The following is a 19282-nucleotide window of genomic DNA, read 5'->3' on the forward strand; positions in this document are numbered from 1 at the left end:
AAACATATAATCTACATGATCAAAATATAATTTTCTCATTTTGAAAATATAATAATATATTTAAAAATTTAATTAAAAATATATGTTTAATTCCAAATAAAAATTAATTACCTCTCATTAAATTAGTAATAGTAGCCCGGCCGTCACCTAAAGAACGTTTAATTTGTGAAGTGCCCAGCCCTTTTGTAAGATATCAAATGTCATAAATCATAATAGTAGCCTTTACGAGATTATCATATTATTTATTTTAGTCTTGGTGTCTTCTCTTTTCACCGACTCACAATCCAATATCGCACGTAAAAAAGTATTCAATACATTAACATTGTTTTGTGCTCCTCTACATCACAACATAAAACAATATACTTTTCCTATCTTTGAGCACGTACAATTAATTAACCATGGAAAACACTGATCGGATCACAACTGAAGCAAGATTTCTATGGCAGCCATGGAAGCTTCTTTTTTCAGATTTTCCCAGAGTTGAATACACTTCCCTCGAACAATCGACTCAAAATTTTTTTGGAAATATGATAAGTTCCCGAGGAAAATTCCTAAGAGAGGCGAACCGGGTGAATTTCATCGCGTGGCCGATGATAGTGGTCACGGTGTCGCAGTTCGTCCTCCGCCTGTCCCCGATGTTCATGTTGGGACATCTCAGTGAGCTCTCCCTGTCCAGTGCATCCATTGCCATCACTTTTTGCAACGTCACAGGATTCAGTGTTGTTGTAAGCTCTTATTAAATTCTTGTTTCGCAACTCTCAAGCTTAAAAAAAAAAGGACTAAAATCGTAACGAGACAAAATATTAATATTGCAATTTTTGAGATTTCTCCATACAGTTTGGAATGGCCAGTGCACTGGAAACTCTATGTGGGCAGGCATATGGAGCCGAGCAATACAGCCAAGTGGGAACCTACGCCTATGCGGCCGTTGTATGCCTCTTTATGGTCTGTTTACCAGTTTCTCTACTATGGATTTACACACAAAAACTGTTGGAATTCATGGGCCAAGACCATTTGATCTCGGAGGAAGCCGGAAAATTCGCGGTTTGGCTAATCCCATCTCTCTTCCCATACGCGATCCTTCAGTCTCTGACTCGATATCTGCAGACTCAGAGCTTGATCCTTCCAATGCTTGTGAGCTCGGTCGCGACTTTGTTGATCAATCTTCCTCTTTGTTGGGCTTTTGTGTTCAAGTTAAAGCTAGGCAACACCGGAGCTGCGGTTTCGATCGGGTTATCATACTGGATAAACGTGATTTTCCTCGGGTTTTACGTGAAGTATTCTTGTGTTTGTAGCCAGACTCGTGCATCCTTCTCCAAGGATGTTTTCGGCTCTTTCAAGGACTTCTTTCAATACGCTATACCTTCTGCTACCATGGTTTGGTAATTACTATTGTTAAGAACTTAACGATGCATATTATTTGTTTTTTTTAAAAATAACATGTCACCGCAATATACATGTATGATGTTACATCAGCACTCCAATAAAATAAAAGTTAAAATTGCAAAAAAAAAAAAAAAAGAAAAAGAAAAAAGAAAAAAACTTCAAAAATACATAAATGAATTTATTCGACCAGTATCCAGTTCATAGGTATCAGAATGGTCAGGTTAGTTTAAAAAATCATCTATGTCAAATCTCTTTTATCTCAACTCTTCATTTATTTTGTATTTAGTTATATGGTATTTGATTTTTGAATGGCAATGATTTTGACAGTTTGGAGTGGTGGTCATTTGAGATAGTGAGCATGTTTTCTGGCCTATTGCAAAATCCACAACTTGAAATGTCTGTTCTATCTATATGGTAATTAATTCTCAATCATTGTTTTAAACTTTTGTTCTTCAAATTTCGGAGTTTATCCATGCTAACCATTTCCCATTGAAGCAGCATGACAATCACTTCCTTGCATTTTAACATACCTTATTCTTTTGGCGCGGCTGCAAGGTATTGATATTATATGTCTCCTTGTTCTAATGCATAGCTAGAAACCTATGAAGCACGAAAAATTCCGATATATCGTTTGGATATCATAATGCTTCCACTGATTAAGCACGTACGTTGCAGCACTCGGATTTCAAATGAACTCGGGGCAGGGAATCCTCAAGCAGCTCGAGTGGCTCTACAAACTGCGCTAATTCTTGCAGTTACAGAGTTCATCTTGGCAGCAATCGCTATTTCCATTTGTGGTCGAGTATTGGGATTTGTATTCACCAGAGAAGAAGAATTGATTCTGTATATTCAAAGAATGGCTCCTCTTATCTCCCTCTCCATCGTCATGGATAGCTTACAGGCAATCCTCTCTGGTAATGATCCATTTTAATCTCTGTCACCTCCTTGTTAAAACATAAACAACAAGAATCTCATAAAAAAAAAAACTGTGTTTAATGGAATTGTACAGATAAATTGCAAGAGTATATAATTGTTTCATGTGTGCTTGTTATTTAGGAGTAGCAAGGGGTGGGGGCTGGCAGCAAATAGGGGCATATGTGAATCTTGGATCATACTACCTGGTGGGGATTCCAGTGGCCTTGGTAATGGGATTTGTGCTGCATTTAAATGGGAAAGGACTTTGGATTGGATTGGTGATTGGAGCAGCAGTGCAATGCTTCTTGTTTTCAATTGTCACATACCTCACTGATTGGGACAAACAGGTAATTAGATAACGCTCTTTTAAGTTTGATGTCTATTTTTTTTTTTTTTTAAGAAACAACCTATGTTAGACTACGTACGTTTGCAATCGGTAGATATATATCTACTGAATACCATGTTACAAGGGTGTACTTCGAATTCTGAAAACGTGTACAACAACAGTAGCAGCAACCGCAACAGCAACTAGTCGAGGCGAGAGAATCTCTCTATCCGCAAAACGAATTGCCCGTTAACAGTGCTCAACGTTGGCGGCAATCGTCTCTAAGATACAACGACTAACGATCGTGATATAGTAGCACTACAAATATCACGAACTTCAGCGAACGAAAATAAGTTTTTCAATTTTTCTTTGAGAAAGTGAGGGAGAGATATTTCAGAAATCAGAAATCTGATGTATACGTTATCAAATGTTTCTATATCTCTTTTCTGTGTTATAACCAACGTATATATAGTCTTATACACGAAACAACACGTTTTAAGGCGTAAGGATGCAACCCATGACAGAAAAAGCCCAGAAAGAGTCGTGACTTTTCAGAGCACAGAAGGTGCGCTCGGGCGGTAATATTCTACCGCTCGAGCGGCCAACTTTTAGCCAACCTTCTGTCTCGCACTTTTGGTGTCGCGCGCATTACCGCCCGGGCGCAAGCCACTTTGAACGATGTTACCGCTCGGGCGCCCAACTTCTGCCAAGTTTCTGTCCCGCATGTGAGGTGCTGCGCTCGAGCGGTAATAATTTACCGCTCGAGCGCACTCAATAAAATAATAAAATATTATTTTAAATAAATTTTATCCAAAAAAGATAATCGGATCAGAAGACCTCGCCTCACCGGCCGGCCGCGCGCGTGTGTTAGTTGCATCAATTAGCGTCTTGCCCCTTTACAAAACATCGGTGCCCTAAGGGCCCAATCCCATAGTCCAAAGTTAGACTATATAATGTGAACAATACATTGGAAATCTTCCAATGTGGGATATTGTTTCCCTCCAAATTATTCACCACAATTCAAATTTTTGGGACAAGCAATTCAAACTTTTGAGACAAGCTTTCAAGCTCATTTCTCATTTCTTACAAACTTTTGGTACAAGGCTTTCAAGCCCATTTATTCATTCAATAATTTCCAACAATCCCCCACATGAATGAATTTCACGTACATTATCATTCTCACTAGAAAGTTTTTATGAGATATTTTTACATCAGGATAGGTAGCTTGTGGCTTTGAACCTACCTTAGTAAAATACTATCGGATTTAATAGTTGCATAGTGACGCGATGTCTTAAACTAGTCAACCGTTTATGTAAACCAAGACAATAGTACTTACATAACAATACTCTTACTTATTTTGTTCTCACGTTGTGTCTATTTCGGCCCTGGATCGTATCTTAGATTCATAAGTGTTACAATCAAAGCGGTCAATACTTTGTACTTATATAGGTGATCCTATCAAGAGTATCCTGCGTTACTCCACCTCATAGGTATAGGAATCATTAAAAGAAAACTTAACCTCACCACATTTTGCAGGTCATTTATACTTGGATATTACAGGAATGAGTGAGTAATTATTCCAAATACTCAAACTAACATTTATAACTTAGTTGTCCCATTGAACCAAGGTCTTGGGATCTCCAATTCTCAAGGTTGGGTTACCGCTATAAATATTTTAATTTGTGGATTTTAAACCCATTCCTCCAAGTAGTTTGTACATTTGATCTCTATTTATACTTTTTGTAAGCGGATCCGCAAGGTTTTCCTTTGACTTCACATAGTCAACCGAAATAACCCCATTCGAGATCAATTGTCTTATGGTATTATGTCTCCGACGAATATGTCGAAATTTACCATTGTACATACTACTTTGTGTTTTTTATATTGCTGACTGACTGTCACAATGAATCGTAATGGAAGACACCGGTTTATTCCAACATGGAATATCTTCTAGAAAGTTACGAAGTCACTCGGCTTCTTCTCCAGCTTTATCTAGAGCAACGAACTCGGACTCCATAGTCGACCGAGCTATACAAGTTTGTTTAGAGGATCTCCATGGCACCGCTCCTCCACCGATTGTGAACACATATCCACTCGTAGATTTGGAGTCTTTCGTGTCAGAAATCCAATTTGCATCACAATATCCTTTTAGGACTACAGGATATTTTGTATACACTATTCCATAACTCGAAGTGTATTTCAAATATCCAATCACTCTCATTAATGCTTTCCAATGATCCTCACTTGGATTACTTATGAACCGACTCAGTTTGTTTACAGTATATGCAAGATCAGGATGGGTACAGTTAGTTAAGTACATTAAACTTCCTATCACCCTTGCATATTCCACTTGTGAAGCAGGTTCTCCTCTATTTCTGGCTAAATGTGTACCCAATTCCATAGGTGTTCTAGCCGAAGGACGATTTGTGGCATTAAATCGTTCAAAAACCTTTTCTACATAATGAATTTGAGATAACATAATTCCAGCAGGAAGTCTAGAGACTTTAATCCCTATAATTATATCACACAATCCCAAATCCTTCATATCAAAATGTTGTCTCAACATCTTCTTAGTTTTCACAATCAATTGATGGTTGATTCCCATGATTAACATATCATTTACATAAAGGCAAACAATTACATATGCATTTGTAGTACCTTTAATATAGACACATTTGTCACATTCATTTATTGTGAAACCATTTGATAACATTGCAGTGTCAAACTTTTGATGCCACTGTTTAGGTGCTTGTTTGAGTCCATACAACGACTTGACAAGTTTACACACATTTCCTTCTTTTCCGGGTACAATAAACCCTTCTGGTTGTTTTATATATATATATATTTCTTCATCCAACTCTCCATTCAAAAACGCTGTTTTAACATCCATTTGATGTATCTCAAGATCATGCAAAGCTGCAATAGCTATGAGAACACGAATGGATGTTATTCTAGAAACCGGATAGTAGGTATCGAAGAAATCATATCCCTCCTTTTGTCTAAAACCTTGAACCACGAGTCGATCTTTATATTTATCTATAGATCCATCTTCTTTGTATTTCATTTTAAGAATCCACTTGGATCCTAAAGATTTACATCCCGGAGGGAGATCAACCAACTCCCACGTATGATTATGCATGATGAAATCTATTTCATTTTGTATGGCTTCCTTCCAAAAAGGAGCCTCGGGATTTGCTAAAGCCTCTTGAAGATTTCTTGGTTCATTATCTAACATGTATGTTAGAAAATCAGGACCAAACGACTTTTCAACTCGTGCACGCTTGCTGCGTCTTGGTTTTTCTTTGGTTTGTGGAGTTTCAATTGTATTTTCATAAGTTCGCTTGTTCGAACTTATTTCTTTCCTTTCTTTACAAGAAAATATATTTTCAAAGAATACATCATTCCTTGATTCCATGATTGTGCCTTCATTTACATCAGGAATTGTTGACTTATGCACTATGAATCGATATGCACTACTATTGTATGCATAACCAATAAATATGCAGTCCACCGTTTTAGGCCCAATTTTTATTTGTTTTGGCTTAGGTACTTCTACTTTAGCCAAACACCCCCACACTTTGAGGTATTGGTAAGAAGGTTTATAACCTTTTCACTGTTCATATGGTGTTTCATCTTTTCCTTTGATTGGAATCTGGTTTAGAATGTGAGTTGCTGAGAGAATCGCTTCACCCCACATATTTTGAGGTAAGTCAGAATTTATTAACAACGCATTCAACATTTCCTTTAATGTTCGATTTTTGCGTTCTGCAACGCCATTGGATTGAGGTGAGTAAGGGGCTGTCGTTTGATGAATGATGCCCGAAGTTGAGCAAAATTCTTCAAAAGAAGCTACATACTCTCCACCTCGATCACTTTGAATCATTTTTAATCTTTGAACTTCGTTGATTTTCAATCTCAGTCTTATATTTCTTGAAAGCTTCAATTGCTTCATCTTTGCTTTTCAATAAATATACGTAACAAAATCTGGTGCAGTCATCAATGAATGTTATAAAGTACTTATTTCTACCTCGTGTTTGTACCATTTTTAAATCACATACATCAGTATGTATTAATTCAAGTGGCGTAGTACTTCTCGTGACATTATGAAATGGAGCTTTAACCATTTTCGCTTCAACACAAATCTCACACTTGTTTTGTGGATTTCTTTTAAACGTACGTATTACATTTAAATTTGCAAGTTGTTGTGTAGCGACCCGACCCGGATCCACTACCTAATTAGAGTTAAGAGCATAATTAAGCATGCATTAAATCAAATTGCTGCGGAAGACTAAATACAAGTAGACCGGCAGAATACAACCGGCTAATCAAACTCGATTTATACAACCCAATCGAATTACTTTAAATAAAACCTACAGCTAATCCTGCTGTCTTCAAGGTCACTGGCTACTCCAGGCTCATGGTGCTCAATCCTGCACCTATACCTGCCCCATCGAATAGGGTATCCAGATACACAGAAAATACTGGACGTGAGCTCTCAATATGAAAGCACGGATAAACATACAAATATGATGCATGCAAATGATCGGGTATCCATATCTGGGATAACTGTATACAAACTGCTCAAACTGGCGCCTGAGATATAAGCTCGTCACATCGGGGTAGCTAACCACTGCTCAAACACGCGGACCACGGAGTCCTTGAGGTATCAGTACCTAAGGGTACTCGATATCAAACGTCCTAACAGGGCTGAGCAACCCTAACTGGCTCATCTCGAAAGATATACAGATGTATAGGCACAAGATGATATGCACATGCAGCATAACAATAATAACATGCAAACACATAAATGCAACATATAAGCATGCATATCCGCTGGCAATCTCAGTCAGTAGTTACGTACCTTTCTAAGGCAGTCCTAGTAGTCCCACTCTAGGTTCCAAGCCTATCATCAAGTCTACAATGCAAATACCCATGCATCATTCAATAAGCTCTAAAAGCCTTAACTAAGCTATTGCATACTCCTAAATAATTTAAGGAGACCATAGCTATACATGCGTCCGTCGTCAGCCCACTGATGGAGACTATCCCGCAACTAGGGCACTCCCCTGCTGCGAATCCACAGCCTCGAACACGGCTCTACAACACGAGCACTGCTCCGCTACTATGTCAGACACTGTCTGACTATCCTAAAACAAATATCCTACTCCAACTCTAGAATAAGAGTACCCAAAGTCTTAAAATAGGACCACGAGGGCGAAGGAGAGAATTCGGAATTGGCAGGAAATGAATGCCTCGGACCTTATATTTATAGGCATTGATCGGAACCTCCGATCCTCGATCGGAACTTCCGATCCTTGATCGGAACGTCCGATCCTGCCATCGGAGCTTCCGAACATCCTTATCTGCCACATGTCAAAATCTCACTGGTTGACTTCGGATAGGGCGATCGGAGCTTCCGATCCCGATCGAAGTTTCCGATCCTGCCACACGTCATGCATGACGTAATAACGATCGGAGCTTTCGATCTCACCTTCGGAGCTTCCGATCCTTCAGATATCAAATTGGTTTAATTAACATAATTAATCTCTTAATTACCAATTTCGGTTACGGGGTACTACATTCTTACCCACTTAAGATATTTCGTCCTCGAAAATAGATCTTAAGTACCGAATGCAATACAAGGTACAGAAACATTTCTTATTCAATTCAAACGTTACAACCGAATACAACTCAAAACTGAAATCAAAACAACTCAGGATGGTCTTCACGCATCCTTTCTTCAAGCTCCCAAGTAGCTTCCTCAGTGCCTCGGCGCTGCCACTGAACTAAAACCAAAGGAATGACTTTGTTCCGTAAAACCTTATCCTTATAATCCAGGATACGAATAGGTTTCTCAGCATAGGTCAAATCCTTGCTCACTTGAACCTCAGACCGCTGCAGAATATGAGACTCATCCGCCACGTACCGTCGCAACAGTGATACGTGGAACACGTCGTGAATACTGGAAAGATGTGATGGCAAAGCTAGTCTATAAGCGAAATCGCCAATGTTCTCCAAGATCTCAAACGGACCGATAAACCTGGGAGACAATTTGCCTTTAAGACAAAATCTGAGAATCTTACGAAAAAGTGACATTCTCAGAAATACTATCTCCCCCACTTCTTTCTAGAAGAATGGAGTATGACAAGTCGCCCGTACAATGCCTCAACAAGTGTCCTCCCAATGCTATGATGGTACCTATTGTTGTACGCGAACTTAATCAATGACAACTGATCTGGCTAAACTGAACCAAAAATCCATAGTACACGCCCAAAACATGTCCTCCAAGGTATGGATAGCGCTCTCCATCTGACCATCTGTCTCTGGATGATATTCAGTATTTAAACTGAAAGCAGTGCTCGTAGCACGCTGGACACTCCCCCAGAATATGGAAGTAAACCTGGGTCTCGATCGCTGACAATGCCCACCGGCATCCATGAAGTAGAACGATCTTTTGGATGTATAACCGAGCCTTACGATCAATAGAGTGCTCTCGACTGTTCTTCGAATACCCACTGTTCCTACGAACCTTAGCAGTGATAGTTCCTCGTCAAGTATACCACTTGATACTGACTATCCCTCTTGCTAGAATCAGTTCGTACTAACGAGAAGACCAGATACAACTAATCCCGAAAGTTCCTAGCATCGACAGACTTACATTCCGTACTTATTTTCTTCGATGCTGACTAATATTCTCAAAGAATGTCACCACTATAATTCTGAACCCATAGATGGGACCGCAACATTTACAACATTAGTAGTCTAGATTAAAGATCACCACTATCTCGTTACTCGAGATATCAATTGAATTCGCAACACTGGTTATCCAACCATAGATAAAAATCCCAAGTCACACTTGACTTGCTACCAAGATGAACAAAACTAGTTCACCTCAACCCTTCATGCAATCCACGACACATGCGGTAAACCAACGAATTTACCCGATCGATCTCGGTCGATCCCAACACCTCAATGGCATAGCACATCAGAACGTACTGGGAAATCACCGACAACAATCTCGCTAGACTCTGAACACAGTCTCAGCTGTCGTATAATCCCACGAACAAACAACTGATATCGGCCTGCTAATGCTCATTGAATTCCGCAACACTCGTCGAATCACAATTTAACGAAAATCCTCCGAGAAAACTGCTGAAAATGCCTAAACAAGTATTCGGCTAACAGTTCCCAAAACTGTAATCCAATAGCATGGAACAATTCTATTTCCAAAACTGGGTCAACCATTGCTAATACCAAGCAATGTTCAGATCATTTATGTCTTCTCTTACCGAGAAGATACTCTTCCTGAAACGTCACTAAATCCGAATGTCTCTGCTTACCACTGATAACTTTACCCGATTTATCGAACTAGCCATGACTTACCAAAGTCAAAACATGCAATCACCTACCGTGATCTATTGAACTTGAAAGTCCAAACGACTGCACTCCGAAAATCTCAACCACCCGAGAATCCTGAATGCAAATAATTCTCTTAATATTCCGAAACATTTACTTAAAGGATCCAAACTCATAAGCACGACGGCTTATAGTATCGTCCCAAGTATCTCTCGGTTCATGATATCTTAATTACTGATCTGCTCAACCAATCGACCTCGTCGATAAGTTGTGACTATCACACAACTTGTCAGTACCAACCAAATTATGGCAACCATCCGCCAGGTCTTGGTCATTTTGAAATCTCACATGGCTCGATCAATAATCATGATCTCACGGCCATACGTTCGCATATCCCAAATACTTGGAATCAAAAGAATCACAGCTGATTCAACTCACCTATCTCTGACAAAGTCAGACAATAGCTATTAGTAGTCACCAGTACCAATCTCGCATCGATACTGACTCACTACCAACTGTCGCTAAACTTGCTCCTGATAACTATATCTCTTGCTAAGACTGCAACAAATCGAGACTGAGGTTACTTGCCGCGGTGTCCCACCTAAAATCACCACCAAGTGTACACTGGCATAAATCACGCTATCCTCACGCCTCAAATAGTCATGTACAATCCTTAGCATCGGATATAATCTATCACTGAAGGAAACCATTAATGCTGAAAACTACTCATCTCCGAGTCAAATGTTTCAGGAATTTCACAAACCAAAACTCCTGGATAGCCCCTATCACAAGAGCATCTAAACCCCGACTAGATCCACTAGTCTAGCAGTATCCAATAGACTAAAACTATCTGTTCAGAGTACGTACTCGTCAAGGAAAATCCCTCCAAGACTGGTCCTTGTGACAAAACTGCAAACCAATATCTCTGACGACAGTCAGACGATATCTAAACCGCTGACACCTAACCAGGCATCCAATCCAATGTCATACCCCGTCGTGACTGTTACCAAAACTCTAGACTAAGTAGCCTTCCCACCGCCAAATCCTGAAGCACGAAGGCTTCCAGGCATTCTCCGAAGTACGAAAGACTCCCAGAGTAACACTGGCATAGGGTCGCGCTCCATCATGTCTAGTCATGGTCCTAGTCCACAACTCTCGGCATATACCCGACTTGGTATTCCGATGAAATCCCATCATCACGAAGTCTCAACCTATGCAGGTCAATCAGACTACTGTCCTAAGGAAACAACTTAGAACAAAAACTCAAAATTCCAAACAAGATCGATATTTCCATGCTCCCAGATGAATTACCTCATCAATGGCACTAACTCAGTCAAACGACTAATTAGGTCAGCCCTAGGAAAACACCTAGACTAACCCCATGTGAATCCATTACCGTTGACTTACTCAAAATCCATGAGCTATCCTAGTTGATTAGTCAACTAATTCCAGGCCAAACTTTATAAAATTACTTGCAATTAATCACGAATTGCTGAATAAGTAACACATGTATCATTACTTCAAGTTTGTACAATTTCTTTATTACAATCCCATGTAATATCATTACAGTATCCCGAAATTACAACAACATGTACATCCAATAACTTGAAATGATACAACCAAATTCTGATGATATATTACAACTGAAATACTATTTACAAATACTTCAATATTGTATTTAAAATCATCTTACTTGTCTTCGTTCCTTGAGCATGAAGCTTCCAATCGACACACGCATCGATACAAGCATACTCCCGTCCAAGTCTCTCTACATGTCCTCCAGCGAAGAACTCCGGAGAAATGGCACGTGTTAGCTAACCAGCTATGCTCTGCGTCAGTGCATGTCAGTCGACTTCTTCTGCTCACGATCTACCATCAGCGTTCTTCTTGTATCTAAATCATGCTTTTGAACATGAAGTTTTCCGTATGCCTACCAAAAGCATCGATACAAGAATACCGGCAAAACCATGTTCTGCACGAGGTTAAAGACCTCACTCTCGAAACCTGTCATGCTTTAGGCATTCGAGGCATTCTCTGGTGAAGGTCTATCTGACAATCTCTCCAACTACGAGTGGAGAATCTTCAAGGAGTGGAACCACATGGATTACTAAACACCATTCGTTCCAAAAAGCCCTCAGAGGTGTCTGACGCGATATAACCTATCTTCTCTTCCAGTCTTCCCTGGCTGGAATCCATATGTTCTTCGATCAACATCCCAATGCATCGAATGATGAACCGTCCACAGCAGTCAGTCTATCTATCGATATGCTACTACTGGTGTTCTCATCACTGTTGCATTCCTTATAGTAAAAACTTCTGCCGCAAACCTTGGCAATGAAGAACCAAATCTTCTTTCGCTAGCCTCAATCAATCCTACAAGGATAATCAAGAAGTCTTATTATCAATTTCCTAAGTCCCTTGCATGCAGTGCTCTGATACCATAAATGTAGCGACCCGACCCGGATCCAATACCTAATCAGAGTTAAGAGCATAATTAAGCATGCATTAAATCAAATTGCTGCGGAAGACTAAATACAAGTAGACCGGCAGAATACAACCGGCTAATCAAACTCGATTTATACAACCCAATCGAATTACTTTAAATAAAACCTACAGCTAATCCTGCTGTCTTCAAGGTCACTGGCTACTCCAGGATCCTGGTGCTCAATCCTGCACCTATACCTGCCCCATCGAATAGGGTATCCAGATACACAGAAAATACTGGACGTGAGCTCTAAGCTCAATACGAAAGCACGGATAAACATACAAATATGATGCATGCAAATGACCGGGTATCCATATCTGGGATAACTGTATACAAACTGCTCAAACTGGCGCCTGGGATATAAGCTCGTCACATCGAGGTAGCTAACCACTGTGTGCGACCACTCATTCTCGAATCCCGGACGCGGACCACGGAGTCCTCGAGGTATCAGTACCTAAGGGTACTCGATATCAAACGTCCTAACAGGGCTGAGCAACCCTAACTGGCTCATCTCGAAAGATATACAGATGTACAGGCACAAGATGATATGCACATGCCGCATAACAATAATAACATGCAAACACATAAATGCAACATATAAGCATGCATATCAGCTGGAAATCTCAGTCAGTACTTACGTACCTTTCTAAGGCAGTCCTAGTAGTCCCACTCTAGGTTCCAAGCCTATCATCAAGTCTACAATGCAAATACCCATGCATCATTCAATAAGCTCTAAAAGCCTTAACTAAGCTATTGCATACTCCTAAATAATTTAAGGAGATCATAGCTATATCTGCGTCCGTCGTCAGCCCAGTGATGGCGACTATCCCGCAACTAGGGCACTCCCCTGCTGCGAATCCACAGCCTCGAGCACGGCTCTACAACACGAGCACTGCTCCGCTACTATGTCAGACACTGTCTGACTATACTAAAACAAATATCCTACTCCAACTCTAGAATAAGAGTACCCAAAGTCTTAAAATAGGACCACGAGGGCGAAGGAGAGAATTCGGAATTGGCAGGAAATGAATGCCTCGGACCTTATATTTATAGGCATTGATCGGAACCTCCGATCCTCAATCGGAACTTCCGATCCTTGATCGGAACGTCCGATCCTGCCATCGGAGCTTCCGAACATCCTTATCTGCCACATGTCAAAATCTCACTAGTTGACTTCGGATAGGGCGATCGGAGTTTCCGATCCTGCCACACGTCATGCATGACGTAATAACGATCGGAGCTTCCGATCCTGATCGGAGCTTCCGATCTCACCTTCGGAGCTTCCGATCCTTCAGATACCAAATTGGTTTAATTAACATAATTAATCTCTTAATTACCAATTTCGGTTACGGGGTACTACACGTTGCAACGTATTGAAGTTAACATGTCCTAATCATTCATGCCATAATTCATAACTTTCAGTCAAGTAAGCAGAACTAATAACTTTATTCTTCGCCTCAAGGCGGGAAACATTCATTACATTCAGTTTAAAGAGACCACTATCTTGGTACTCTTTGCCAACAAATACACCAGATTTAGTTAATACAAATTTATCAGATTCAAATACCATTCTAAATACATCCTTGCTCAAAAGAGAACCCGAAACTAAGTTCTTCCGAATGTCTGGCACATGCAGCACATTCTTGAGCGTCACCTCTTTGCCCGAGGTCATCTTCAACACCACGTTTCCTACTCCCACAACTTCAGATGTTGCGGAGTTTCCCATGAACAACTTTCGATCCCCAACGGTGGCATAGGTGGAATACATATCTTTATCGGCACAAATGTGACTCGTAGAGCCGGTATCAATCCACCATCCTCTCGGATCATCCACCATGTTGGTCTCACAAATAACGGCACTTAAATCAATATCAGAAATTGCTAAAGGTACATACCTTTGTTCAACCAAGTTTGATTGATTTCGTTTCTGATTTGTGTTGTTTTTCTTTGAAATTCGGCAATCCCTTGCCATGTGATTTGGTTTGCCACAGTTGTAGCAACTTCCTTGGAATTTCTTCGTCTTCCCCTTTTGCTTCCCATCATGGGGGCGCTTCCTCTTTTGATTCGTACTAGACTCCGCCAGATTTGCTTTGGCCTCGGTTTCCATCTTTTTATGTGACTTGGCCTCGGTATTTCTGTTGTTCTCCTCAATGCGAAGTCGCACTATAAGATCTTCAAGTTTCAACTCCTTACGTTTGTGCTTAAGGTAGTTTTTGAAGTCTTTCCACATTGGAGGCAACTTCTCAATGATAGATGCGACTTGGAATGGTTCATTGATTTCCATCCCTTTGGCCAATAAGTCATGCAAGATGATTTGTATCTCTTGCACTTGACTCATTACAGTTTTTGAGTCTATCATCTTGAAGTACAGAAATTTGCCAACCACGAACTTCTTTATACCTGCGTCTTCCGTTTTGTATTTCTTCTCCAAGGAATCCTAGAGTTCCTTGGTCGTCTTGACAGAGGAGTAGACACTATAGAGAGTGTCATCAAGGCCATTCAGAATATAGTTTCTGCACAGAAAATCGATGTGGTTCCATGCATCAACTGCGGTCCTCCTTTGAGTGTCAGAATCGTCATCAATGACGACAGGGGGATCCTCCTTCAAGAATCTAAACAAATTGAGTGTTGTCAGATAGAACAGCATTTTCTGCTGCTAACGTTTGAAGTCGGCACCAAAAAACTTAGGTGGCTTTTCTCCATGTGCGGGGGCGGAAGCGAGCGGAGTGAATGAAACGGTAGACATCTTCAGAATCCGAGAAATACAAAATTTCGTCCTGCGATTGTTACAAGGGTGTACTTCGAATTCTGAAAACGTGTACAACAACAGCAGCAACGGCAACAACAACTAGTCGAGGTGAGATAATCTCTCTATCCGCAAGACGAAATTTCCCGTTAACAATGCTCAACGTTGGCGGCAATCGTCTCTAAGATACAACGACTAACGATCGTGATATAGCAGCACTACAAATATCACGAAATTCAGCGAACGAAAATAAGTTTTTCAATTTTTCTTTGAGAAAGTGAGGGAGAGATATTTCAGAAATCAGAAATCTGATGTATACGTTATCAGATGTTTCTATATCTCTTTTCTGTGTTATAACCAACATATATATAGTCTTATACAGGAAACAACACGTTTTAAGGCGTAAGGATGCAACCCATGATAGAAAAAGCCCAGAAAAAGTCGTGACTTTTTAAAGCACAGAAGGTGCGCTCGGGCGGTAATATTCTACCGCTCGAGCGGCCAACTTTTAGCCAACCTTCTGTCTCGCACTTTCGGTGTCGCGCGCATTACCGCCCGAGCGCAAGCCACTTTGAACTAGACCTGGCCAAGGGCCGGGATGGGCCCGGACCCGGACCGAAACCGGCTCGTGGTCAACGGGCCGGTTAACCGGGTCAACGGGGAACCGGGACCGAACCGGCCACTAGGCGGTCCGGTCCCGATTTTCCTTTTAGAAAACCACCGACCCGGCGGGTTGGCCGGTTCAACCCGGTGGGTCCGACCCTTCGGGTTGGCCGGGTTGACCCATCGGGTTTATCTTTTTAAAATATTATTTTAATTTTAAATAATAATGTAAATAACATATATTTGATACCCACACATGGGTGAGATTTGAACCCAAAATCAAATGAGTTTGGGATCTCATTCTTGTCACTAGGCCAAGTGTTTATTTGTTAATTGAATGTGATTAAATATAAATAAATGTAATAATATTTTTTATACATGATATTTAAAGTTGAAATGTAATATATTTTTTATTGAGATAAATAGAGTTTTTAATTGAGATAGATATAGTTTTTAATACAAGATGTTGAAATATAATATATATTTTTATTGAATAAATATAATAAATTTTTTATTGATAGATATAAAATTTTTAATATAAGATGTGAAAAGTTGAAATGTAATATTTTTTTTATTTAATAAATATAATATTTTTTTATTGAACTAGATAGAGTTTTTAATATACAATGTTGAAAGTTGAAATGTCATATATTTTTTATTGAATAAATGTAATATTTTAAGATGTTAAAAATTGAAATATAATATATTTTTATTTAATACATATAATAGTTTTTTTATTGAGATAATGAAATATTTGATAGACTTTTTAAAGTTCAATTGTACAAATTTTATTTTTTTTTTTAAAATAAGGGTCGACCCGGAATCGGAACCGCCGGTTAACTGGACCCGGACCGGCGGTTCCGAGACCCGGACCGGAACCGGCCACGGGCGGGCCGGTTAAGGGTCGGCCTATTGCCGACCCGGACCCGGCCTGTGGCCAGGTCTACTTTGAACGATGCGCTCGAGCGGTAATAAATTACCGCTCGGGCGCCCAACTTCTGCCAAGTTTCTGTCCCGCATGTGAGGTGCTGCGCTCGAGCGGTAATAATTTACCGCTCGGGCGCACTCAATAAAATAATAAAATATTATTTTAAATAAATTTTATCCAAAAAGAATAATCGGATCAGAAGACCTCGCCTCGCCGACCGGCCGCGCGCGTGTTAGTTGCATCAATTAGCGTCTTGCCCTTTTTCAAAACATCGGTGCCCTAAGGGCCCAATCCCATAGTCCAAAGTTGGACTATATAATGGGAACAATACATTGGAAATCTTCCAATGTGGAATATTGTTTCCCTCCAAATTATTCACCACAATTCAAATTTTTGGGACAAGCAATTCAAACTTTTGAGACAAGCTTTCAAGCTCATTTCTCATTTCTTACAAACTTTTGGTACAAGGCTTTCAAGCCCATTTATTCATTCAATAATTTCCAATATACCAAAAAATCAGTCATTAGATCGTCTATTTACTTCGGTTATCAGTCGGTCATCTACTGAGGGTCAGTTTGAATACAGAAGTTGAAATTGTTTGGATACAGAAGTTGAAATTTTTTTTTAAAAAATTAAATAAGTTCAATTTTTTTAAGTGTATTAATTTTAAAAAGCAGAATCCATTTTGGTGTTTGGAATACTGTTGAAAAACTGTTTTTATTTAAAATTTTAAATATAGTTAGAAGCAAAAGCCCAAAAAGCTAAAAATTTTAGCTTTTAAAAAAATATTTATTTAGTGCTTTTTAAAAATGATTTTTGTAACCAAACGGAAAAATTTTAAGAAAAATATTTTTTTATTTTATTTTTATTTTTATTTTTTTAATTTTAATTTTTAATTTTTGTTTTTACCCTAAACTAAATATCAGTCAGAACAAGTCTACGTGAACTAGAATAAACAAAATGATTGAAAATTGATGACTTACCAAAACTTTTTCCCTTTGCTCTGTTATCTTCCAATCTAAATAAAGAAATCTGAAATTAAAATATATAAATATACGACACACGGGAAAAATAACGGAGGAATTGGGTGTTGCTTACTAGTCAATCTATATGGCGAAGCCGCGGAAGTGTCGATGCTATTCACAAGGTAGTGTCATGTGGGTGGCGTGGCAGGTTCTGATTGATTCAAATCAAGGGACCCCACGTGGAACCATTGATTTGAACCAATCATGAGGGACACGCTGAGCATGTACAAAACCCTATAGGGCCATACAAGGAAAGAAGTGGATAAGGCTTGTATATTAAATGTTGGTCTTGTCTATGCTATCTCATTGGGGTAGTGCCCAAATGGGATCCAACGATCCATTATTTTTAGCATTTGATATGATATTATTTTAAATGAGATCATCTCAAATGAAAAAAAAAATATAGGCCCTTGGATCTAGCACATGGACAGACAAAGCCTTAAATGTTCTATTAATTAAATTAAGTAGTTGAATTTTGTAGGCAACGGAAGCAAGACACAGAATATTTGAGAAGACAACTCCATCCCAGATTGAGTTCATCTGACCCAGGTAGATCGATCTTATAATAATGCTATATTTTCCGTCAAATATCTTTGCAGAAATTTATAATAACTAATTTATCCTCTTAGATTTTAATAAAATGTAGGTGACACAAAGAACAAATATGTAATTATTTTAGTATTTATTGTAGTTGGATCTGATATGCAAGAAATATTGAATGTCCAAAGAATCAAGTGATTCGATAAAACAATAAAAAAACATAAAAGAGGGGAAGTTGCAATTTGGTTATGTCAATTTGTATCTTTTTGATTTGTGATTTTGATTATTTATATTATCAAATTTCAATCATAATTTAATAGATCTTTTTTTAAAATTTTGATAATTCCAACATTACAAAAATTTGACATCAATGTGACACTCACATATGCAGGATCGTATGATCGTATAGTTCCGGATGAAAAAGCTTTTAGAATTCTATTGACATAGTTTTCTTTCAGTTCTTTTGGAATTCTATGGGCCTAATTTTCAATTAATTTGGTGGGTGTTAATTTTAATTAATTTTATTGCAATATCTGTTTAGATCTTCTCAAAGTAATTTCTAATAATGAGCCCGTTTGAAAACACTAGATGACTAGATAATTTAAGAAAAATAATTTTTTTTAAAAAAAACACTTTTGCGATTATTTTAATGTTTGAATGAGCTTAGAGCCCATTTGGTTTAATAAGCCAAAGAGAAAAAGTGTTTTTTTTAAAAAAAAAAATGCTTTTGTTGTTGTAAATGTGTTTGGATAATTTTAAAGTGCTTTTAAAAGCACTTATTTAAGTCAAAATAAGTGCTTTTTTAAAAACTAATATTTGTAGCTTTTCAAAGGCTTTTAATTTATAAAAAGTGATTTCAATCTATTTATCCAAACACAAAATTAATTTAGCTTTTACTTAAAAAAAACACTTTTAAAAGCCAACTTAAAAAAGCATTTATTTTTTAAAAAGTCTTTCAAAAGCAAACGGGTCC

At 38.8% G+C, this 19282-nt stretch overlaps 1 protein-coding gene across 2 annotated transcripts; it reads left to right on the top strand.

Annotated features, from left to right (window-relative positions):
* The first annotated feature begins 396 nt into the window (after nucleotides 1-396).
* LOC140894614 (protein DETOXIFICATION 14-like) lies at nucleotides 397-18530 on the top strand. Of its 2 annotated transcripts, none has more exons than XM_073303175.1 (7): nucleotides 397-725; nucleotides 838-1382; nucleotides 1714-1800; nucleotides 1885-1941; nucleotides 2062-2300; nucleotides 2443-2648; nucleotides 18238-18530. In XM_073303175.1, the coding sequence occupies exons 1-7, from the start codon at nucleotides 399-401 to the stop codon at nucleotides 18277-18279; spliced, it is 1503 nt and encodes a 500-aa protein (XP_073159276.1). In that variant the 5' UTR covers nucleotides 397-398; the 3' UTR covers nucleotides 18280-18530. The 2 variants fall into 2 exon arrangements, with proteins under 2 accessions (XP_073159276.1, XP_073159275.1); XM_073303174.1 differs by having other exon boundaries at nucleotides 18251-18530.
* The last annotated feature ends 752 nt before the right edge of the window (nucleotides 18531-19282 follow it).

Source organism: Henckelia pumila, chromosome 4 (assembly GCF_033568475.1).
Source record: "Henckelia pumila isolate YLH828 chromosome 4, ASM3356847v2, whole genome shotgun sequence".
NCBI classification, from domain to species: domain Eukaryota; kingdom Viridiplantae; phylum Streptophyta; class Magnoliopsida; order Lamiales; family Gesneriaceae; genus Henckelia; species Henckelia pumila.

Bases quoted from the DNA above. Each gene is read 5' to 3' on its own strand.
- LOC140894614 (XM_073303174.1), top strand. From the start codon at position 399: ATGGAAAACACTGATCGGATCACAACTGAAGCAAGATTTCTATGGCAG. The intron at 1,383-1,713 runs GTAATTACTATT...TGATTTTGACAG, and splicing joins CCTTCTGCTACCATGGTTTG to TTTGGAGTGGTGGTCATTTG. The intron at 1,942-2,061 runs GTATTGATATTA...CGTACGTTGCAG, and splicing joins TCTTTTGGCGCGGCTGCAAG to CACTCGGATTTCAAATGAAC.